General features: G+C 39.4%; 1 protein-coding gene across 2 annotated transcripts in view; it reads left to right on the top strand.

Annotated features, from left to right (window-relative positions):
- Positions 1-23,934, top strand: part of TJP3 (tight junction protein 3) — a 59,607-nt gene that overhangs the window by 29,217 nt on the left and 6,456 nt on the right. For both annotated transcript variants that reach the window (XM_031947863.1, XM_031947862.1), the window contains exons 2-12: positions 11,986-12,042; positions 12,488-12,612; positions 14,276-14,378; positions 14,580-14,946; positions 16,729-16,832; positions 17,178-17,340; positions 19,004-19,112; positions 20,318-20,355; positions 20,774-20,846; positions 21,312-21,468; positions 23,725-23,833. In XM_031947863.1, coding sequence (XP_031803723.1) covers positions 11,995-12,042; positions 12,488-12,612; positions 14,276-14,378; positions 14,580-14,946; positions 16,729-16,832; positions 17,178-17,340; positions 19,004-19,112; positions 20,318-20,355; positions 20,774-20,846; positions 21,312-21,468; positions 23,725-23,833 — 1,396 coding nt within the window. In that variant the 5' untranslated portion in view covers positions 11,986-11,994. The remainder of the gene's footprint in view (positions 1-11,985; positions 12,043-12,487; positions 12,613-14,275; positions 14,379-14,579; positions 14,947-16,728; positions 16,833-17,177; positions 17,341-19,003; positions 19,113-20,317; positions 20,356-20,773; positions 20,847-21,311; positions 21,469-23,724; positions 23,834-23,934) is intronic.

The raw sequence follows: 23,934 nt of genomic DNA, 5'->3' as shown, positions 1-23,934 counted from the left end.
AGCTGGATCAGAGGGTATGCACAGTTTGATAACTTTTTGAGCCTAGTTCCAAATTGCTCTCCAGAATGGTGGATTCATTCACAACTCCACCAACAATGTATTAGTGTCCCAGCCTTCCCACATCCCCTCCAACATTCATCATTATCTTTTCCTGTCATCTTAGCCAATCTGAGGTATGTAGGGATATCTCAGAGTTGTCTTAATTTGCATTTCTCTGGTCAATAACGATTTGGAGCACCTTTTCATATGGCAGAAATAGTTTCAATTTCTTCATCTGAAAATTGTCTGTTCATATCCTTTGACCTTTTATCAATTGGAGAATGTCTTGATTTTTTTTTTTTAATTTTAACAGCCTTTTATTTACAGGTTATATGTATGGGCAACTTTACATCATTGACAATTGCCAAACCTCTTGTTCCAATTTTTCCCCTTTCCCTCCCCCTCCCCCAGATGGCAGGATGACCAGTAGATGTTAAATATATTAAAATATAAATTAGATACACAATAAATATACATGAATGTCTTGATTTCTTATAAATTTGAGACAATTTTCTATATATTTATCAGAACCTTTGACTGTAAAAATGTTTTCCCAGTTTATTGCTTCTCTTCTAATCTTGTCTGCATTAGTTTTATTTGTACAAAAACTTGTTAACTTAATGTAATGAAAATTTTCTATTTTGTGATCAGTAATGATCTCTAGTTCTTCTTTGGTCACAAATTCCTTCTTTCTCCACAGGTCTGAGAGGTAAACTATCCTATATTCTTCTAATTTATTTATAATCTCATTTTTTATGTCTAGATCATAAACCCATTTTGACCTTATCTTGGTGTATGGTGTTAAGTGTGGGTCAATGCCTAGTTTCTGCCATACTAATTTCCAATTTTCCCAGCAGTTTTTGTTAAATAATGAATTCTTAGCCCAAAAGCTAAGTTATAGTTATTGACTATTTTGTCCTGTGAACCTAATCTATTCCACTGAGCAATTAGTCTATTTCTTAGCCAGTACTAAATGATTTTGGTGACTGTTACTTTATAATGTAGTTTTAGATCTGGTACAGCTAGGCCACTTCATTTGATTTTTTTTTTTCATTAGTTCCTTTGAAATTCTTGACCTTTTTGTTTTTCCAGATGAATTTTGTTATTTTTTTTAGGTCAGTGAAATAGTTTCTTGGAAGTTTGATTGGTATAGCACTAAATAAATAGATTAGTTTAGGTAGTATTGTCATCTTTATAATATTCGCTCCACCTATCCAAGAGCACTTAATATTTTCCCAGTTGTTTACATCTGACTTTATTTGTGTGGAAAACGTTTTGTAATTTTGCTTATATGGATCCTGACTTTCCTTTGGCAGATAGTTTCCCAAATATTTTATACTATTGATAGTTATTTTAAATGGAATTTCTCTTTGGATTTTGCTGTTGGATTTTGTTAGTGATGTATAAAAATGCTGATGATTTATGTGGATTTATTTTGGATCCTGCAACTTTGCTAAACTTGTGGATTATTTCTAATAGCTTTTTAGTAGATTCTCTGGGATTCTCTAAGGATACCATCATATCGTTTGCAGAGTGGTAATTTGGTTTTGTCATTATCTACTCTAATTCCTTTCATCTCTTTTTCATCTCTTATTGCCAAAGCTAGCATTTCTAATACAATATTGAATAGTAATGGTGATAGTGTTCTGCCTAAGTTCTTTACAAGGGAATGGGACAACCTGGGCTTCTAGTTCCAGTATTGTCATGGTGTAACATGAGATACTTTTTCTCCTCTGGACCTTAGCTTCTTCCTCCATTGAATGAGGAGATTATTAAATTATCTTCAAGGTCCCTTTTAGCTCTAACATAATTTTGTGAATGAGGAAAATAGCAATTCTTTGAAAGGGATAAACGTAAAATCCTACACTTGGGTTGAAAAAAATCCATTTTGAGTAAGGACAAGATAGGTAAGCATGTTGAAAAATAGTTCTGAAAAAAAGATTTAGGGGCTTTGGTGGATTGTGTTTTCTGAGTCAGGAATGCAATATGATGGCCCACAGAGCCAGTACACTCTTTTTATATGGGAAACCTGGGCTAGTAGAAATAAAATCATTAGTCCATAGTTCAGAAAGAGTCTTGTGACCATGAGTGAGATCCTGTGCTTTATTTAGTTTTTTAGTAACCAGCTGCCCTTTCCTGACCAAGGTGAATTCTTTCACAAATGGGTTCTAATCACTTTATCAGCCGGGACTGGCTGCTCACCAGCTTTCCTCAGGTCTCATACTATTGGGTTCACTGCTCTTTTTGCCTCTTATCTGGTTAGAAATAAGCTTTTTGATAGAGGCCCTCTCGCCTCCCCTGGGGTGGGGGAATAGGGATTGAGTTATTTTCCAACTTCACAACTCCTTACTTCTCCCTTCCCTGCCTTCCATTTCTTTCCCAGTTGTTGTAGAATTGTAAAAGGGACTTCTTTGAGTCCCTGAATGAGAATCTCCAGAGTATCTCTGACAATTTATCATCTACCCTCTTATGGAACACCTTTAGGGAGGGAGAATACACTCTCCTCCAAGGCAGTGCATACCACTTTGTGATAATTCTAGGGTTTAGAAAATTTTTTCTTGTATGGAGTTGAGGTTTTTACCTTTACAATTCTTTCCATTTGTTTCTAGCTGTGCCCTCTGGGGCCAAGTAAAACATAGCTCATCCATCCTACCACAGGACAACTATCCAGTGATTTTTAGTCAGCCTTTCCATATCTCTCACTTTCCTAGTCATTCTTCTAGACAGGAGTCCATTTTTCAGTCCTTCCTAAAGAGACAATCAAAACTGAAGCTGTGGCCAAGCTATTACTGCGGGACCATTATCTCTCTGATCCTGAATATTGTTTTCCTTCATGTAGCCTGAGATCATCATAACTTTTTTTTGGAAGCCAGTGGGTTGATTCCTATTGAGTTTTGCAGTTTTTAATTTTTTAACCCAAGAGAAAGATTTGATGTGGGTCTGTTACATTTCATTTAATAGGTTCAACCCATCATTCTATTTAATTTTTAGCAAATTGGATAAGATAGCATCTTTCCCTTTGACCAAAATATTGATTAAAATGTTAAACAGCAGAAGGTCAAACACAAATCCATAGAGAACCCCACTACTGAGTTTTCTTCCAAGAGGATCAATGAGAATGACTGTTCATTGGGTTTGGTCATTCATCCAGTTCTGAATTCACCTAATTATACTACTATCTAGCCCATATCTCTCCTTAGTTATCTCTCATTGCAATTTAGGTATAGCTATAGCATCCTCCTGGGTTATTAATCAATTCCTTCCACAAACATTATAGACTCTATATCATCCATTGTCAGTGCTTCCTGTGCCCTGAATGGCCCTTCCTTAGCATCTTGTTTTGAAGTCCACACCCATCCTCAAAGGCCAACTCTCATGTGACCGAATCCTGGAAGCTTTCCTTCTATCTCTCCAACCTTTTTCCATGGACTGCAAAGCATTTTATTTAATACTTTCTAGGAGAAGCTAGGTGGTATAGTGGATAAAAGACTGCCAACTCAGGAAGAACTTCTTAATTCAAATCCAACTTCAGATATCTACTAGCTGCATGATCCTGGGCAAGTCACTTTCTTGCCTCAGTTCCTCATCTTTCAAATGAGCTGTCCAATGGAGCAGTAAAGAATTGAACCATTTACACCCAGCAAAAGAACTCTGGTAGATGACAAGAATCATTACATTGAATTCCCAATCCCTATATTTTTTCCTGTCTGCATTTTTTATTTCCTTCACAGGCTAATTGTACAATATTTCGGAGTCTGATTCTTTTTGTACAGCAAAATAATGGTTTGGTCATGTATACTTATTGTGTATTTAATTTATACTTTAATATATTTAACATGTATTGGTCATCCTGCCATCTAGGGGAGAGGGTAGGAGGAAGGAGGGGAAAAATTGGAACAAAAGGTTTGGCAATTGTCAATGCTATAAAATTACCCATGCATATAACTTGTAAATAAAAAGCTATTAAAATTTTTTTAAAAAATGAGCTGGGGAAGTAAATGGTAAACCAATATTTTTTCCAATATTTTTCCCTAGAAAACCCAAATGGGGTAATGAAGAATCAGACGTGACTCAACAACATCCACAACATCAACAAAATATAGTTTTTTTCTCTATTTGTTGTAAGGAACTTTAATTGATAACTCTTCTCATAGCCTTAGAGAATCGAAAAGTTAAATGTCTTGTCCAAGGTCACATATCCCATATGTTTCAGGGGTAGGTGTTGAACCTGGGACTCTCTGATTATGAGGGCAACCCACCATCCATGATACCTTCAGTTAGCACTGTTCATGACACATAGAAGCACTTAATTATCTATGTATGTGACTCTTTACATACAGGCAATTCCCTGTCTATGATCCCATAATCTTTCCCTTTTTTAAAAAAAATAACTTTTTTATTTTCAAAATACATGTAAAGATAGTTTTCAATATTCATCCTTGCAAAAACTTGTGTTTCAAATTTTTCTCCTTCCTTTCCCCTTTCCCCTAGACAACAAGTAATCCAGTATAGGTTAAACATGTGCAATTTTTCTAAATATATTTCCACATTTATTGTGCTGTATGAGAAAAATCGGCCATAATCCTTTCCTTTTTGCTTTTCCTTGAATGTGGCATCCCATCTGCCAACTCAGTGACTTTTCCCATGTTTCCCCATGTCTTGAATAATCTCCTCTTTCTCACTTCTACATCCTGACTTCCTGGCTTCATGACTCAGCTCAAATACAACTGTCTTTTTTTTTATATACAAAACATATGCATGGGTAATTTTTCAACATTGATCTTTGCAAAAACTTCTGTTTTAACTTTTCTCCTCCTTCCCTTCAGCCCCTCCCCTAGATGGCAGGTAGTCCCATACATGTTAAATATGTTAAAGTATATGTTAAATACAATATATGTATACATATTTATAGTTATCTTGTACAATTGTCTTTCAAGAGGATTTTCTTAGTCCTTAGACACTTTCTGTCTGTCTCTTTCTCTCTCACACACATACACAAACACAAACACACACATACACACACACACTTTCCTTCTGAGATTTAATATATAGTTTATATACTATAAAGTATGTGCATATTTATTTAGATGTTATTAGATTGGGTTTGAGAGCAGGTTGAATGATTTTTTAAAAATTAATATATTTTATTCATTCATTCACTTGTTTATTCATTTATTTTGAGGCATTTGGGGTTAAGTGGAATCACACAGCTATGGCCAGATTTAAACTTAGATCCTCCTGATTCTAGGGCCAATGTCTATATCTATCCCACCTGGTTGTTCAAAATATTTTTTTTGCCTTTACTCCACCATCTTGGCTCTGCCTCCCCAAAACTTTTTAACAGATACAAAGTATTGGATATTTGACACCAAATATTATTAAATACATTGTCTTTCAGCACATTGTTTTCAAGTTTAAAATGTGAGAAGCAAACAATATTTACAGTTCTTTGAAGGAATATGACATAATGATACCATAAGATAGAAATTCTTGTCTTATAAATTTTTTTAGCATTTATTTATTTATTTAATATTTTCCCTAGTTACATTCAAAAAACACAATTTTTTACATTTGTTTTTAAAATTTTTAATTTTCAGGTTCTCTCTTTTATCCCCATCTATAATTAAGAAACCATATGTGAAGTTAAGCAAAACATTTCTATAAAAGTCAAGTTGTGAAAGAAAACATAGATCTCCCACCCTAATAGAAATAAAAACCCTCAAGAAAAATTAAGTTAAAAGAGAGAATGCTTCAATCTGTTTTCAGCCTCAATCAGTTCTTTTTCTAGATATGGATAGGATTTTTCATCATAAGTACTTCAGAGTAATCGTGGATGATTGTATTATTGAGAGTAGCAAAATCACTTACAGCCAATCGTCCCAGAATATTGCTGTTACTTTATGTACAGTACATTTTACTTTACTTGAGTTCATGGAGGACTTTTCAGGTTGTTGGGGGTTTTTTTGTTTGTTTTGTTTTGTTTTTTGGGAGCATCCTGCTCATCATTTTCCATAGAATAGTAATATTCTATCACAAACACATACCACAATTTATTGAGCCATTTCTCAATTGATGGGCATCCCCTCAATTTCCTTTTTTTTTTTTTTTTATCTTTTTTGTTATTCATGCCTGGTAGCGGTGGTGTTAGGTTAAAGGATATGTATGAATTTATAGCCCTTTGGGCACAGAGCACATCTTTTGATCATTTGTCACTTGGGGTGTGACTCTTATTTTTTATAAATTTGACTCAGTTCTCTCTGTATTTGAGAAATGAGGGCATATCAGAGAAACTTGATTCAAAATTCTTTTTAAAATTACTATTGCTAACTATATTCACCTCCTCCATTTATTCTCTCACCTTTTACCCTGTCCCTCCTTAAAAGTATTTTGGTACTCACCACTCCTTCCCCCAATATGTACTCTCATTTATCACCCTCCCCCTTTTTCCTGTATCATATTCCCCTCCTATTTTCCTTCAGTATAAGATAGATTTTTCTATCCCTATTGAGTATGCATATTATTTCTTCAAGCCAATTCTGATGAAAGTAAGGTTTACTCATTTACCCTCTCCCTCCTTTTGTCCCTCCACTGTAGGCTTTTTCTTGCCTCTTTATAACAGATAATTTGCATCATTCCACTTCTCCCTTTCATTTTCTCCCAGTATTTCCTCTCATCCCTTAATTTTATCATTTTTAAAAGATATTATCCCTTCATATTCAACTCACACCTGTGCCTTTTGTCTTTATATACATTCCTTTTAACTGCCATAATAATGAGAAAGTTCTAATAAGTTACAAGTATCATCCTCCCATGTAGGAATGTAAACAGGTAAATCTTATTAAGTCCCTTATATTACTTTCCCAATTATTTCCTTATAATTCTTCAATCAGCTTTGGTCTTTTTATCATGAATTCTTGAAATTTTTCTATTTCATTGAATGACCACCTTTTTCTCTGAAGGATTATACTCAGTTTTACTAGGTAGGTGATTCTTGGTTGTCATCCTAGCTCCACTGCTCTCCAGAATATCATATTCCAAGCTGGTCCTTTAACATAGAAGCAGCTAAATCTTGTGTTCTTCTGAATGTGACTCCATTATAGTTGATTTTTTTTTCTGGATGCTTGAATATTTTCTACTTGACCTATAAGTTATGGAATTTGACTATAATATTCCTTGGAGTTTTCATTTTGGGATCTCTTTCAGGAGGTAATCAGTGAATTCTTTCAATTTCTATTTTACCCTCTGGCTCTAGAACATCAGGACAGTTTTCCTTGATAATTTCTAGAGAGATGATATCCAGGCTCATTTTTATTTATTTTAATTTTTTTGTTGAGGTATTTGGGGGTAAGTGACTTGCCCAGGGTCACACAGCTAGGATGTATAAGTGTCTAAGAGCAGATTTGAATTCAGGTGCTCTTGACTTCAGAGCTGATGCAAGGTCATTTTTTGATCATGACTTTCAGGTAAACCAATAATTTTTAAATTATCTTTCCTGGATCTATTTTTCAGGAAAGTTGTTTTTCCAGTGAGATATTTCACTTTTTTTTTCTATTTGGGGGGTTTTCCTTTATTATATCTTGATTTCTCATAAAGTCTAGCTTCCATTTTCTCTATTCTAATTTTTAAGGAATTATTTTCCTCAGCTTTTGTACCTCCTTTTCCCAATTGGCCAGTTTTGCTTTTTAAGGCATTCTTCTCCTCATTATCTTTTTGTATTTCCTTTTGCACTACTTTGAATTCTTTTCCTAATTTTTCCTTCATCTCTCTTACTTAAGTTTCAAAATTCTTCTTGAGTTCTTCCATGGTCTGAGCCTAATTCTTATTTTTCTTAGAGGCTTTGGATGTAAGACTTTTGAGTTTGTTAATCTTCTGAGGGTGTGTTTTGATCTTTCATATTACCATAATAACTTTCAGTGATCAGAATTTTTTTCTGTTGCCTGCTTATTTTCCTAACCTATTACTATGCTTTTAACTCTTTGTTAAAGTAGGGCTTTGTATCCAGGGTAGAGGATGCACTGTCCCAAGTTTCAGGGGTTTCGTGCAGCTGTTTTCAGAGATCCTTCTAGGAATCTGACCACAAGCACTCTTTTCTGCCCTGGAGCTGTTAGGAGGGTCCCCACCCCACCATAGCTGTAAGATTTGTGCTAAAGCAAGAGAGTCCTACTTTGCTTACCTAGGGGCCAGAGCTGGAGCCCAAGCTGCATTGGTATGACCTATATAGGATCTGCTTCCTGGACTCGCACCCAGAGCCACAGACTTTCTCTGCTGACCTTCCAAGTCCTCCCTAGTCCTCCCTAGAGGTCCAGAAGCCTCCAGCACTGCTGCAGATTTAAAGGTCCCACCTTGCTGACACTGGGGTCTGGTCAGGGAAGGGGCAGGGCCAGGGGCAAGGGTAGGGACCAAGACTACATTGGTGTGGTCTGAACCAGGATTGCATCTTAGACTCCCACCCTGGTGTCACAGACCTTTTCTGCTGAGCTTCTAAGCTGCTTTTAGCTGGAAAATGTTCTCTCCCATCTTTTTATGTTTTTTTGACACTCTAAAATTTGTTTAGAGTCATTTAAAGGAATTTGGAATGGTTTGGGGGAGATGTTGGCTGAGTTCAGCCTTTATTCTGCCATCTTGGCTCCACCTCCTTTGACTTAAAAAGAATAATAATAGCAAAAGTGATGCAAAATCTCCGGTGTAGGATTATTATTAAGCTATGATTTAGAAAAATATGGGGTAAAATGGCAATAATTTCATTCAGCATCCTTGATCTGATACCTTCAGCATGAATTAACATATACAATTTCCAGGGCATAATCTTGAACATCTGATATATCAATGATGAATTAGTCAATTGGCACTTATGAACACATTATTGCTTTTCCATCTTTAATATGGATTTTCAGAATGTCACTGAAACATTTGGAGTACTTTATTGGTGTTCAGTATTTGTCAGTTCTGTATTGATATCTTTTAAAAGATGTTAATAATGTCCAGAAGTTCTTTTATTGCATTACTGATATCTTTGATTGTCTGAAGGAACCTTACTCTCATTGATTTTATCTGGGATCTTACTGAGAATTTGTTTTGAGTGCTCATGCCTTTTCATTCAAATCCTAGAATTCAGGTGCTGGTCTCTCAATCATAAACTCTTTTACATGATTAACTTCTACACTTTTCTCCATAATTTTTAGAATGATGTCCTGAGTTTTCTTCTTCAGTCTTGATGAAAGCTACTCTCAGTGTCTGAGCTGCAGATTACTCATTCTAACTCATAACATACACACAGGGTTATATGACCACATAGAAATTACAGAAACAGTCCCAGCTTCATTATTCACCTCAGATATCTTTTATTTTAATATCACCTAAATATCCTTCACACTCCCCTTTCTTAGAAAGCTATCCCATAGAAGAAACTTTTTTTTTAAGAAAAATAAGGAAAACATTCAGCAAAATCGATCAATATATCAAGTAAGTCTGAAAATATATGTAATGTGCCACAACCATGGAATTTAAACCTTGAAATTCTGCAACATTTACTTTCTCTATGTTGTCAATTTTTCTATTTATCAGGGGTGGGGAACTTTTTTTCTGCCAAGGATCATTTAGATATTTATAACATCATTCCTCGCCATACGAAAATATTAACTTATAGAACTCAATCAGTGGAAGGTTGTTGTACATAGTTTCCAGTTCTTCCCCTGCAGTTGCCTTATTGGTAAGGCAATAATGTTCCTCACCCCTGATTTATATCACAGTAGTCATTGTTTTCTTGACTTATTTCCTTCACTGCATTCACAGAAGTCATTCTATGCTTACCTGTGTTAATCATGTTCAATGTTTCTTAAACTTCAGCTCAGTAAAATTTCATATTCATGGACTGAGGTTTTTTTAAGCCATTTCCCATCAATGGGAAGGGACCATTTCCCCTCCTCTTTTGGTATTCCCAGTATCTGGCACACATAGTAAGGGCTTAATAAATGATTGTTGACTGTTCCAGATTATCAATTATAGAAATAGATACATGTAACCCTTAAAAGACATCTAGACCAAGTCTCTCATTTTACAAGTATAAAACAGCCCAAAGAAGTTATGACATTTTCCCTCCCTCCTCCATTAAGTAAATACTTGATAATTAAATATTAATTGAATTGATTTGAATTGGCCCAAGAGGCAATATGGTATTTTGGAAAGAGTACTAGTATTCTTGGAAAGGGACACTGGCTTCCTTGCTATTCCTGGAACAACAAACTCCCCTCTCCCCCTTCTCTGACTTTGTCCTGGCTTTCCACCAGGCCTAGAAGGCTCTCCTTCCTCATGGCCACTTCCTAGCTCTGTGGCTTCCTTCAAGTCCTAGCTAAAATCCATCCACAAGACTTTACTGATCCTCATTAATGCTAATCCCTTTTCTATCCTTATATTTTGCTTATATATAGTTGTTGGCTTGTCTCCTTCATTAGACTGAGCTCTGAGGGCAGACACTGTCTTTTCCCTTTCTTGGTATCCACAGTAGGTAGTACAGGATGTGGCACAAAGAAGGCACTTCATAAATGTTTATTGACTGAAAGAAAACTAGTTCTGAGTCCTCTTTGCTTTCTTGCCCTGTGTGGCCTTGGGTAAAAAAAAATAGTAAATAATCTCTGAGGTTTAAAATCTAAGTTTCCTGTGCTCTTGGAATTTTGATGGAAAGAGCACTGGATTTGTAATCAAGGGATATAAATTCAGCTTCTGATTCTTCTATATATCACCTGGGTGATATTGGACAAATTCACCTGATTTCTCTGGCCGTCAGTTTTCTCATCTGTAAAAGTTAGGAGATTGTATAGATGATCTCCAGTTTAATTTTATAAATTGTATTAAATATCTACTATATGCTGGGGCTTGTTAGGTGCTGAGGGTGACGATACATGAAAGGAAACTGGGAAAAAAGAAGATGGGAGAAGTCAGAAGTCGGGAGGTAGCCAGCCATAACAGAAAGAACAGGAAACCCTTGAATGTTTCAGGGTGAGCAGAGTACAGGGGGTGGGTGGGAGGTTGATCCAAAGCAAAGAGGCACTGAAGGAAGTTTCAATATAAGCCAACAGTCAAAGTTTAGAAGACCAGAAACAAGTCTGTAAGACTTATCTGAGGATCTGTAGATAATTGCAGGAACTCAATAAGATGAACCTTAAAGCAGAAGTTACTGAATGACAGAAAGAGGGCCTAGAAGTATCTTTGAGCAGCAAGAAATATGTCTGCTTCTTTTGACTTTGTATGTCCGGGGGCAAAAAATAAGGGACTCATTCAGCATTGGAAAAGGTAATCAGGAATACATTGTCATCTGGGAGGACCGTGAGAGGAAGAGGTCTAATATGAAAGGTAGTTTGTTAATAGAACAGATTCCAAGCATAGTAGAAAGGGGAGGGTGGAGAGGAATATGGAGTGGGAAAGATAGATCAGACTTGGGTGAGTTTGAGAAATAAGGGAGGGACTAACACCTGTTTAGGCAGCCTGAGGCTCAAAATCACTTAGACCTCTGAGAGGAAGAAAAAGAATTTGGAAGCCATAGAATGGTAGATTATCATGCCCTTCTCTGTAGCAATTAAAGCTGATCCTCTGATCAAGATGATTTGATTATTCTGTGAAGAAAAGATGGCAGATGTCACATCCCAACCTAGATAAGTAGGGACTCTTGAGTCTTGTTGGCTATAGAGGGCTAAGTTAAAAGGATTTGGGCTTGGTGGCCTGATTACAAGGGACAGAGTCTGCAGAGAGCCATGTCTGGGCCATTGAAGTTCTGAAAGCCATCATCCCTTTTATTTTCCTCTTTCCCCCTTCTCTTTCTCTTTTGGCTCCTCCCAGCTTGAAGAAATTTGCCAGCCAGCCCTGGAAGCTGCCTTGGACAGGTTTCCCTGAGATAGCCTTGAGCATTCCTGTCCTCATATATGTCCCTTTGTCTCTCTTTCATTAACCCAGGTTTTGGACATGGAAGAGATGACCATCTGGGAGCAGCATACCACCACGCTGTGCAGGGTGAGTAAAAGGAAAGGGGCCTTCTGTGGTTCATTTCCAGACCCTTTCTGGGCTTGCTGGAATACCTGGGCCCTGCCCAGTCTGCAGTCACAGGCCTTAAATCAGAACCTAGTAAGCAAAACAGAGAGCAACAGGAAGGCTCAGAAGAATAGATGACCATGGTGGAACCAGAGTTTGAGCCTACCTTAAAGGACACAGGTTTTTCTGAGGAAAATGGGGGCATATCAGAAAAAGCCCAGACCTTGGAATTATCCAAAATCCTTGGAAGTTTGGATTTTAGCCCAAGTTCTCCATTTGTTCAGTTATCCTAGACAAATTTTTTCTCTTCCATTGGCCTTGGCTATCTTGTCTATAAAGTGAGGGGGGTGGGAAGAGAGCTTACTAAGGTCCCTTTCAGCTCTAATCATAATCTTAGAATTCTTATGAACACTCTCCTGTCTTCCAGGATCCTCGAAGGGGCTTTGGGATTGCCATTTCAGGAGGCCGTGACCGACCCAGTGGTGCTAACAGTAATGGATCAGTAGTAATATCCGATGTAGTACTAGGAGGACCAGCTATGGGCAGGCTACAGTGAGTACCTAGGGTGGGAGATAACCTAGTGTATTGCCATTGAGAGGAGAGGATGTAATGTTCTTTCAGGGGAAAGAGTCTTTGAGCAAGAGTCAGGAATTCTGGATTGTCACCTTGAGCGGGACACTTTCTCTCCTAGGCAGCTAGCTGTTCCCTCCTCTAAAAAATAAGAGAGTTGGACCATAATTTCTTTCTTTTTAAATTATAGCTTTTTATTTTCAAAATATATACATGGAAAACTTTCAACATTCACCCCTACAAAATCCTGCGTTCCAATTTTTCCCTTTCCTTCCCCCCTCCCCAATCAGCAAGTGATCCAATATATGTTAAACATGTGCAATTCCTCTCGACATGTTTCCACAAATATCATGTTGCATCAGAAAAATCAGATCCAAAAGGGAAAAAAATGAGAAAGAAAACAAAAGGCAAACAAACAACAACAAAAAGAATGAAAATACTATGTTGTGGTTCACATTCAGTTCCCACTGTCCTCTTGTTGGGTGCAGATGGCTTTCTTTATCACAAGACTATTGTAACTGGTTGGACCATATTTTCATTAAAAGCTCTTAAGATAATGATATTTCATGTTCTATGTTCTAAGCTTCCTCTCAGTTCTGATATACTTCATTCTAAAGTCCATCCAACTATGACATACTCTAGTTTTGATTGTTCTCTGTTCTCATGACCCTTTCGGCAGCCAACAATCTCCATTCTAAGGTCTCTCATTTCTGACATTGATATTTGTTCTGTTTCAAGATCCCTAATTACACTATTCTAGGTTCTAAGGGAAGGGTGGGGCCCAGCTTTAGCATTCTATGTACTATGGCCCCTCCCATATCCAACAATCTACATTCCAAGGCTCCTAGCTTTAATATTCGGTGGCCTAAGATCCCTTTCAGCTCCATTACCTGGCATTTTTCTAGTTCAGTCAACACTTTAAGGATTTTCAAGCAGGAGAAAATAAAAGTCTAGAGTACATTTGAAGCAAGAATCCCTGAAAGGCTATTTTTTTCTTAATTATTTTATAGCAGCAAGGTCTTCTCTCAATCACAATCAACCTAGGACTCTCCTAAGGGAATGAGTAGGCTCAGATTCCCTTCCTTTTCTCTCTCCATCTCATCTACCAGGAGGGCCTCTGGGACAGAATGGGGTATCAGTTAACACCACCCACTGTAACTGAGGCTATCAAAGCAACCGGCCCATGGTGGTGACGTTGCCCTGGCCCCACCCTGCCAAGCTAGCCCAGAATTGGTAAACAAACCCTTGGGAGAGGAAGTGCATAAGAGAAAATAAGAGTTAAAAAGTAACAGAGGGAGAAAAAAGGAAGGGAAGGAAAGGACTGAGACGGAAAGGGAGAGAGAAGAGAAGACCCAGAATGGGATGGGGAAGGAGAAAAGGAAATGGAGAGGGAGAAAGAAAGAAAAGGGGGAAGGGTGGGAAAGGGGCTGAATGAAATAACAAGTAAGAGAAAAAGAAGGGTTGAAGGGGGAAAAAGGAGATTGGGGATAAAGAAAAACTGAAGTTGAAATGGAAGGAAAGTTTGATTGAAATGCATTGAGGAAAAGTCTCTTTCTCTACCTGCCTCTGGATCTCTAATCCACAAAACTCCCTAACTAAGATCTTGCCAGTGGCTGCCTTTCAGAACCATGTCTTCCTCTGCCAGGACTGGAGACCATATCGTCATGGTGAATGGGGTTTCCATGGAGAATGTGTCTTCAACTTTTGCCATACAGACCCTCAAGGCTTGCACCAAATTTGCCAACATTGTGAGTTGGCCCTAGTCCTAGGTGGGAGGACATTAGGGACAGGGAAGGTGGGTGGGCAGGCAATTTATAGTATCAGAGTTTCTGGTGTGAAATTACTCTGGGCTACAGGGTCCATCCTTAAAACAGTCAATGTTTAAGGGGCAAGGATTATGGGATTATGATTTTGAGTTTATATCTACTTTCCCCTCTCTACCCAAACAGACCATAAAAAGACCTCGAAAAATTCAGCTACCAACCACCAAGACTAGCTATCCCACTTCAAGCCTGGGCCACAACTCACAGAATCAGGGGCCACCATGGGACCACCAGGACCAGGAGGAATTGGATCACAGCCAGGGCTATGAGGGTGACTCTTCCAGTGAGCGCAGCTCAGGCCACAGCTGGACTGAGCGTTCTCGGAGGCGAAGTCGAGCTGGTAGCCGCAGAGGTCACAGTCGGGAGAGCCGGGTAGATCAGCCAGATGGATCCAATGGGCTGGCCCTGGTCTCTGGCTTCAAGAGACTACCAAGGCATGATGTATTGATGAAGCCAGTGGAATCGGTGTTGGTGAAGAAAAAAGAGAGTGAGGGTGAGGAAAATTCTGGATTTATGGGTGAACCAAAGGGCTGGTTCATTGACATCTGGCCTTAGTCCACTTTGAGGAATAGAATAGGCATTAGAATAACCCCGGCCCACATCATGATGCCTGGTACTACATTTGGCATAAATGTTATGATGATCAATGCCCAGCTGCCTGTCCTCAAGCCAAAGAGCCCTGCTTTAAGAGTTGGAGAACCCAACTGATTCTGCCACTCAGTTGTGATCTGTAATAATACAACAAATACTAATACATAGTAGTATGTACAATAAACAAATAATAATGCAGCCATAAATGAGTAATAATATCAGCTCAGATATAGAGCAGTTAAATAATTATAAAGTACTTTACATGCATTTTCTTCTTGTTGTTATTATGTCCATTTTTATAGATGAGGAAATTGAGGCTGATATGGGTGAAGTGACTTGCCAGGATCACATAGCAAGAGTCTGCAAGTCAGTTATCCTCTAACCCTGTTTCCTTGTGTAAAATGGGTCTAATGTTAACACAGCCTACCACCTTTGGTTGTTTTGGGGAAACATTTTTATAAGCCTTAAGCAGTGAATAAATGTGAGATGCTATTATCACTCTGGATACCAGAGGAGTGTCTTTGTGGGAAGGCAGGTGCAGTGTCTTGTTGGGTCATTCTCCCTGAGGTTGGGAAGAGAATTGTCTTTAGTTACATTTTATCTTGATAAGACCAGGTGAAAACATGGGGACACAGTTAAGTGCCTTCTCCTAGATCATTGACTCTAAAGGCAAAATTTTTCCCTTGCCCTCTGACTCAATGCCACTCAGCTCCCTTGCCAGATTGGTCTATGTTGAGCAAGGCTCCCCAAAGTGGCTGCTTCAGATAGTCTGCCTTCAGCCCACCCTATATGAAAGGGGTCTGAGATTGAGCTAGAACCCCATGTAAAGCAGAGACAGAGTAACAGATAGTGGAAGGAATACCATTTTAGAAATCAAAGGACTCTTCTCAGTGACTTACCTTTGGCAGGGCACTCTGGTACCTCCCTAGCCTCAGAGTCCTCAGTATAAAACCATAAGTACTTGGATAGTTTCTGCAGTACCTTCCAATTATACATCCTCTGCTCTATAAAAAGGTCTTGGACCAGATCTTCAAGAGACCACAAATGTCGTCTGGGCTCATTCCTGCATTTTGCAAAAAAAAAAAAAAAAAAAAAAAAGGAAAGTGAAACACAGGGGTGGGAAATGGCTTGCCCAATCTCAGTCAAGGTGTGAACTTCAAAGGTAGAAGTGGAATCCAGGCCTTGTTCCTCCAGTGGTGATCTCTCAGGTCTTTTTCACCTCTCCCATGAATGGTCCCAATCTTGCAGAAATACCCTGATATCATCTTCCCCAGAGTTAGCACCACCAAGCCCAAGCCTCTGTCTCTGACTCTTAGGAAGCAGCTTGATTCATTTGGCCATCCTTTATCTACTCAGTGGGCAAGACCAGACCTCTTTAACCTCTTGAGTAAACATTAAAGACCTGTCTGAAGCTTCTCTCTGACCCTTCAGGTAGCTGGCATGGGCCTTCAGACAAGAGGAAGCTCAGATGCTAGGACCCAAACTCCCAGACACATCCAGGGATATGATTCTGCACTCCTCACTACTATTCAGAGGTTGAGAGACTTAACTCCCAACCTTCTTAGCTCCCTAAAAAATCTTTGTCTACAGAGTCTGTTTCCCATAGGGGCATCCCTCATCCTTAACCGCTTAACCCACACTCCCTTGGTCATGCTTTAGTCTTTCTTCTCTGGGGCCTCTGCAGAGTTTGGCGTAAAGCTCGGCAGTCAGATCTTCATCAAGCACATTACAGAATCAGGCCTAGCCTCCAAGAGCAAGGGGCTGAAGGAGGGTGATCTCGTTCTTAAGGTGAGCTCTGGAAAGGGTGAATTGGAACCTCCTTGGGGTTAAGGGGCTGCTCCTTTACCACCCTCTACTCTCCCTCAGTCACTAAAAACAGGATGTGAAAGCTGGGCAGTAAGAGCTCTTTATATCCCACCCCTTACTCTATTCCTCATGGGTTCATACTCTGTGGCTGGAGCTCCTTGTCCGATCTCATGTCTGGCCAAGATAGTCTCCCCCCACCTCTCAGGGTCTCTGTTAGGATCCTCCCAGAAGATTGTCTCTTCCTAGGATCACCCGATATCTGAATATTTTTCAAGGGCCTTAGTTCCATCCTCTCCTCAACCCTTGCAATCTGGTGGAACCTTTCAGATAAATGGAGTGTCGAGCCAAAACTTGTCCCTGAATGATACCCGACAATTGATCGAGAGGTCAGAAGGGACCCTGACCTTATTGGTACTCAGAGATCATCAGCAGTTCTTGGTGAACATCCCCCCAGCAGTCAACAGTGACAGTGAGAGTTCTGGCTTGGAGGGTAAGGATCAATGGAAGGAATGGGGAGGAACATGTTCTCTGCACCTGCTTGTCTCCAGTTCCTAGCTCTGCTCTTAACCTAGCTAGTCTTCCTTTCTTCACCATCTTTCCTCACTTGAATTCCCAGACACCATATATTTCAAATTCTCCTAACTCTCTAATCCTCTCTTCTAAATCTTCTTCAATGATTTTCCCCTCTTCCCCAATCTAGTGACTTTATATTTACCAAAGATCTGTCCTCATTCCTTCTTACTGTGCTCTCTCCTTTGGCAGTCTCAATCACTCCAAAGCTTTCAACTGCCCCCTTTCTAATAGAGGTCATTGGTTTGGGAGACTCCTAATAATGCAAATGACATTTAACTCTTATAGAGTTACCTAGAGCACTCAGAGCACCAGTAATTCCCAGTCTAGCCCTCTTTCTGTTAATTATATGGTACTGGTAGAACATGCTGGTGTCCCATATATATAGTCCAATACTATAAATGGTTTAGTACTATATATAGTACAAAGTCCTTATATACCTATAAACAGATAAAGATGTGGGTTTGTAACTAGGAAGAAAAGTCAGTAATAAAGATATTTTTCATAAAGTTTGTGGTCTAATGGGTAAAGAGCAAGCCTCAAAGCCCAGAATATCTGGATTCAAAGTTCTTTCTCTTGTGTGTGATTGTATGACATTAGGTAAATCACTTAATCTCTGACAGCCCCAGTATTTAGCACAGTGCCTGGCACATCATAGGTACTTAATAAACTTTATTGCCTCACTGGTGATCATAATACCTACCTCCCAAGATTATTGTGAGGATCAAAAGTGATAATATTTATAAAGCACTTAGCACAGTGCCTGATACATAGATAATAAATGCTTGTTCCCTTCCCCCTTCTCCATAATAATGCTCCTTTACACACCGCCTGACTAATCCTCCTGCATAAGTCTCATGATGTCATTTCCACTCCTCCCTCCCCCTCAAAAAAAAAAATCCTTTAACAGCTACCTGGCTGCTTCCCAAGTAAAATCCAGACTACATTACCTGGCTTCCAGGGCCCCCCACCATCTGGCACCCCTTTTTTTCCAGCCTTATCTTGCCTTATCTTACACCATTAACAACATTCTAGCTAATCTGAATACTCACCTTAGGTCCTTGTGTCACCTGCACATTTTCTGCCTTTGCTAATGGGATACTTGATTCTTGGAACCACCCTTATAGCCTCCATCCAACCCCAACCTCTCAAAACCCTAAGTCAAATGCAGAAAGCTTTCTCTGCTGTCCATAGCTAGTAATGCTATTCTTTACATAGATAGCACTGTGTTTGCCCTGCTGAATGTGAAGGATGTGATACAATGAATGTTCTGTGTTTGTGTTTCATCCCTCTACTGGGCGCAAACCTAAAGGGAAGGACCAAGTTTTGTGTACACTTTGTATCTTTTTTGTGTCCCTGAGTACTATCATGTTGCAGTACAAAGTGGATACCCTGAAAGTGTTTGAATTGTATCCGATCAAATTCAGATACACAATTGAGAAGACAGCCTCTTTGTGAGCTCTCTCTCCTCTTGGGGATGATGGCATTGATTTTACTGATGTTGTCATCTTGGAAGGCCCAGGGAGCCTGGGGAAATGAGGCAAGGAGTGATTGCTTGTGACAATGCTCTTTTGCTGTTACAGACATCTCTGACATTGGCTCCGAGCCTTCCCAGGCACCCCCATCCCACGTGCCCCCACCACCTGGTGGCAAACGTCGGGTTTCTGATGCCAGCTGGACAGAGTCTCCTCCGTAAGTGCTAACACCACACACTCATCTGTTTTTAATGTCTTGGAGCTTGTTTGTTTCCAGGATGCTCAACATAGTCAATAGTTGGGAGCTGGGGGGAAGGGGGTTGTTAAATCTGTTTCTGGTAACCCTTGCCAGTGACTGATCTTGAGGGAAATATTAGCCCTGTTCTTCTCCACCTATTATCAGGTGATAAAGTCTTTGAAATATGGAAGAGAGTTTCCAGAATGCCATAATCCCCACTCCCCAACTATAAGAGAACTATAATTATAGAGATTATAAAGATAATCTGTTATTTTATGATATGCTATTATAAAAATAATCTATAAAGAGGTTATAAAGAAGCCTGTTTTTGAGGTACTGATGACAAGGTGAATATTTTGAATATCCAGAGATTTGAAAGTTTTGGGTCAGTGACTAGAAACAGAGAAAATGGTCAGTCTGTGATGAGAATGTCATCAAGTTGGGCTCAGAACTTAGTGGTGTAAATTAGAGAAGGTGTGGAAGAGGAGGGCTTCTGGTTCATTTTCCTGGACAGTGTCTTAATTTCTGGTGTGTACCCCAACCATATCGGTGTTCAGAGGAAGTAAATAAGTTTTGAGCTGTGTTTGTGGGGAGAGAGCAGGTGCTAGATTGAGAAAGGGGCAGGGATGCCCAACCTGTGCAGCTGGTCAGACAGGTTGTGCCCTGGATCCTTGTCCCCATGGAGTGAAATCAATATTTAGGGAGCTATGATGGCAAGGTATGGCAGATATTAGAGCCACAGTACAAGAATCTGTGTAAATGAATCTGTCTCACTTAGGGTCCTTCGTCCTCATGAACAGAAGTAACTCCTGCTTAGAAACTAGAAACTCCTCTAGTAATATGGGAGAAATTCCTGTATCCATCCCCCATCTTTAAAAAAGAACCTTTGGTCTGTGTATACTACATCAACTCCTATGCAATGACTCAGAAGGCAGAAAGCTACAGAGAAAACTGTCTACAAGGTTGGGGTACAATGATTTCTAGGGGGAAGAAGGTATTAAGGAAGGGATAATTATTTCTTTATCAATCAAAATGATCTATTCAGAAATCATTTCTTACTGCAGTTACAGCTGGACTCAGCTTCTTTCCTTCCCCCCTCACCCCCAACCTCTTCTTCTCACACACCTGGGGTACTATTAAAGCTGACCCTATACCATCTTAACTTTAATTTTTTGTTTTACCAGGGAGGAGTCAGTGGAACCAGGATCCCCTCGGGAATCAGGTGAGAGAGAGAGCAACTATGTGGTATTTCTGTAGGGTTTGTCCATTAGACTTAAGTCTGGTACTATCTGGGAGTGTTTGAAGGTTTGGAGCTCTAGTTTTGGGCTTCTACTCATCTGAGTAGAGAGGGAATAGCAGCTCTCTGGGTTTGAGGCCAAAGGCCCAGACCATCTACTTTGGTCTAAACCTGGCCAGGGACACTGTGTGGCCCAGATTTTAAAGGCTATAAAAGGCTCAAAAGAAATAAAAAAGTTTTAGGAATCGCATTATTCAGGCCATACTTGCAGATTGTTTAGGGCATGAGTTGGGCCTGGAGAATCTAGCTAGGATGGAGGGAAGAGCAGGGCATTCTGTGAAAGAAAGGGGAATTATGTGGTGAGACAAAGAATAGAGTGGAGGGACTGATTCTTCCCTTTTAGGTACTCGGGAGACCCTGAGAAAAAGCAGTTACGACATCTATCGGGTCCCCACTAGCCAAAAACAAGATTATGGGTAAGTGTCCTAATCTAGGGTCCCTGCTGTCATTGTGACCCCCTTACACACACATACTCATACTTCTCCATTGCTACTATTACTCCAGTACAAAGGTCACCTATTCTTGGAAGCCAGAGAATCCATATATGAATAGTCAAGGCCATTAGAAATCCCATAGTCCAATGCCTCATTTTACAAATGGCAGAACAGGCTTAGAAGAGAGGACATAAAGAATATTGTTAAAAGCACCACCCATTTCTATCATTCCATCCCCTATCCAAGTCAATAGCACCTGTAGAATGCAGGTTGTGAGAGTCAGAGTCAAGAAGATCTTATTCCCTCTCAATTTTTAGATGATGAAATTGTATCAAGAAAGGGAAAAGACCTACTCAGAAACACTTAGAGAATCAGTCTCTTCAACTTCCAATACAGGCCTGGATGAGTCCCTGATGAGCTTAACATTTCAATCCCTTACCTCCCCAGGTATAGCCCAGACACTCGGGTGATCTATTTCACCAAAGGTGCCAGCATCGGGCTCCGTTTAGCTGGGGGCAATGACGTTGGCATTTTCGTATCAGGCGTGCAAGAAGGGAGCCCAGCAGATGGACAAGGAATTCAGGAAGGAGACCAGATCCTACAGGTATATAGGTTAGCTTGGAGCCAAAGAAGGATGGGGCAATGGGAAGCTAGATGAAAACCCTGTCCCTATCCTTTTAGAAATTGATAGCCTGGTAGAAGCCCCACATTAGACCAACCTAAAGGATAAGCATTCTTGACCAAGGGTTCAGCCTCTGTCAGTTCAGTTATTTTGGTTTAGAGGGAATACAATGCCCTCTTCCCCTTTTTCTCTATAAAGAATCTTATAGAAATTAGAATTTCATACTTGAAAAGCCCCTTAGAGCTCATCTGTTATAACCCATCCCTGAACAGGAATCTACTACAACATATCCATCATCCCTTTGTTTAAAGACTTCCTTCCAAGGAGCAGAGAACCCATTCCCTCTAGTCACTGGGAGACAAGCCATTTGTTTTACTTTGAGATTCTTTTAAGCATTAGGGAGTCATTCCTAATCAAGTCTAATTCTGCCCTTTGGTGCCAAACAGAAGGGAAAAAAAAATCTAATCTTCCATGTAATAGTCCATTCAGCACTTTGAGAAAACTATCATATTCCCTCCCCACCCCAACTCCCAGTATTCTCTTGGCTTTACAAATTTCCAGTGTCTTCAATTAATGCCTATATGTCATGAAGTAGATGCTTTTTATCATCTTTTTTGCCATTCCCTGAATTCTCTCCAGCTTATCCATTTCCTTCCCCCAATATCATACCCTAAACATTGAACACAATATTCTAGGCACTGCAGCAGAGTACACATTGGTTTTGCCCTAGACATTATCACTTTGTTAAAGTAGCTTTTCTGACTCCCATTGCACATCATTAACTCACATTGAGCTTGCAGTAACATCAAAACCTCCAGATTTTTAAAAAATGAATTTCTAGCTATGCTTTCCCCCATTTGGCAATTGTGAGATTGTTTTGGGAGTTTTGTCAAAGTATAGAAAAACGTTTTTGTGGTTCTTTATACATTTCATTTTTTAAAAAGATTTGGCCTGCAAAGATCTTTTAGAGGTCCTGACCCTATCATGTAAGATGTTAATTAAACTACTAGTTTTATGTAATCTGTAAATTAGATAAATTTTGCCAAACATACTTTCAAATAAGTCATTGATAAAAATATTAAGTATCATAGTGCCAAGTACAGATCCATGGGTATCTCTTGAAAATCTGTTTCCAAACTGATGTGGATGAGGCCTACTTTTTGAGTCTTTTTATTCATCTGGTTCACAATTTAACTTTATTGTTATCCACTCCACAGATCTCCATCTTTTCTTCAAGAATAAGATGAGAGACTTTTTCAAATGCTTTGCCTGATTAATCACTCTACTGACCTACCTAAAATCCTATCTTCTACAGGAAAACTTTGCCCAATACCACCACCATCACCATCCAGCGTTGAATTCTAGTGCTCTCTTAAAATTATTTCCTATTTATCCTGTACTTAATTTATTTGCACATATTACTTTGTTGTCTCTCTTGTTAGATTGTCAGTTGTTTGTGGGCAGAGTGAATGTTGAAAACTATATGTGCATATGTTTTGAAAATTAAAAGCTTTTTTAAAAGTCAAAAAAAGAAATCACATCCAGCAGGTGTTTCAATGCCTTGGGGTGTGGTTGCTTGCACACATCCAGAGCAGAGAAAGTTACCATCTTTCCATTTCCCTGGGACAACAGCTCTGCCCCTAACCCAAGATCATTCTCCTTGACAGAGAAAATGACAACAGCATAAGTAGAGAAACTTCAACCTTCACAAGGCCTTCTTTGCCATCCACCCAGAGTAGCGATCCAATGTTTCTTTGATCTTCCTCTCTATTTTTTTTTAATATAGCCGAAAAAGGTTATGGACCACACTCCAGAATATCCATTAAGCCTTACACAGTAATATTCTCTTTTTCTCTCCCTCCTTCCCAAGCCTTGCCACTTCAGGAATAATAATAATAATAACATTAATAGTTATAATAATCAATAACAACTAGCATTTTGATAATGTTTTAAGGTTTGTGGATCCTCACCAATCCCTGGGAGGTTGGTACTATTATAATCCCCATTTTACAGAGGAGGAAACTGAGTCTGAGGGACTAAGGTCACACAATCAGTGAAAACCTGGGGCAGAATTTGAACTTGGGTTTTCCTAACTGAAATTTCAATGCTCTCTTTCCACTTTGGTACCTACTTGTGCCAAGCCTACTCTGCCTGTAGGTGGAGATAGCCATCATCCAGCTTTAGAATTATCATCACCTTATTCCTTCCCCTCTTTCCCACCCTATTCCCACTCCACAGGTGAATGAGCAGTCATTCCAGAACCTGACCAGGGAGGAGGCTGTTCAGTATTTACTGGAGCTGCCCCCAGGAGAGGAAATAGAGCTGCTTACTCAGCGCAAGCAAGATAGTAAGTGCGGATGGGCTGATGGGCTGTCCTGCCTAGGGGAAACTTGGGGACATCTTTACTGGAAGTTAGAGGCAAAGGGCAGGGAACCCTTTTAGTCAAAA

The sequence above is a fragment of the Sarcophilus harrisii genome, chromosome 1, assembly GCF_902635505.1.
Source record: "Sarcophilus harrisii chromosome 1, mSarHar1.11, whole genome shotgun sequence".
In the NCBI taxonomy this organism is placed as follows: domain Eukaryota; kingdom Metazoa; phylum Chordata; class Mammalia; order Dasyuromorphia; family Dasyuridae; genus Sarcophilus; species Sarcophilus harrisii.
The sequence above is the reverse complement of the archived record's forward strand: the minus strand, read 5'-3'. Positions and strand labels throughout refer to the sequence as shown.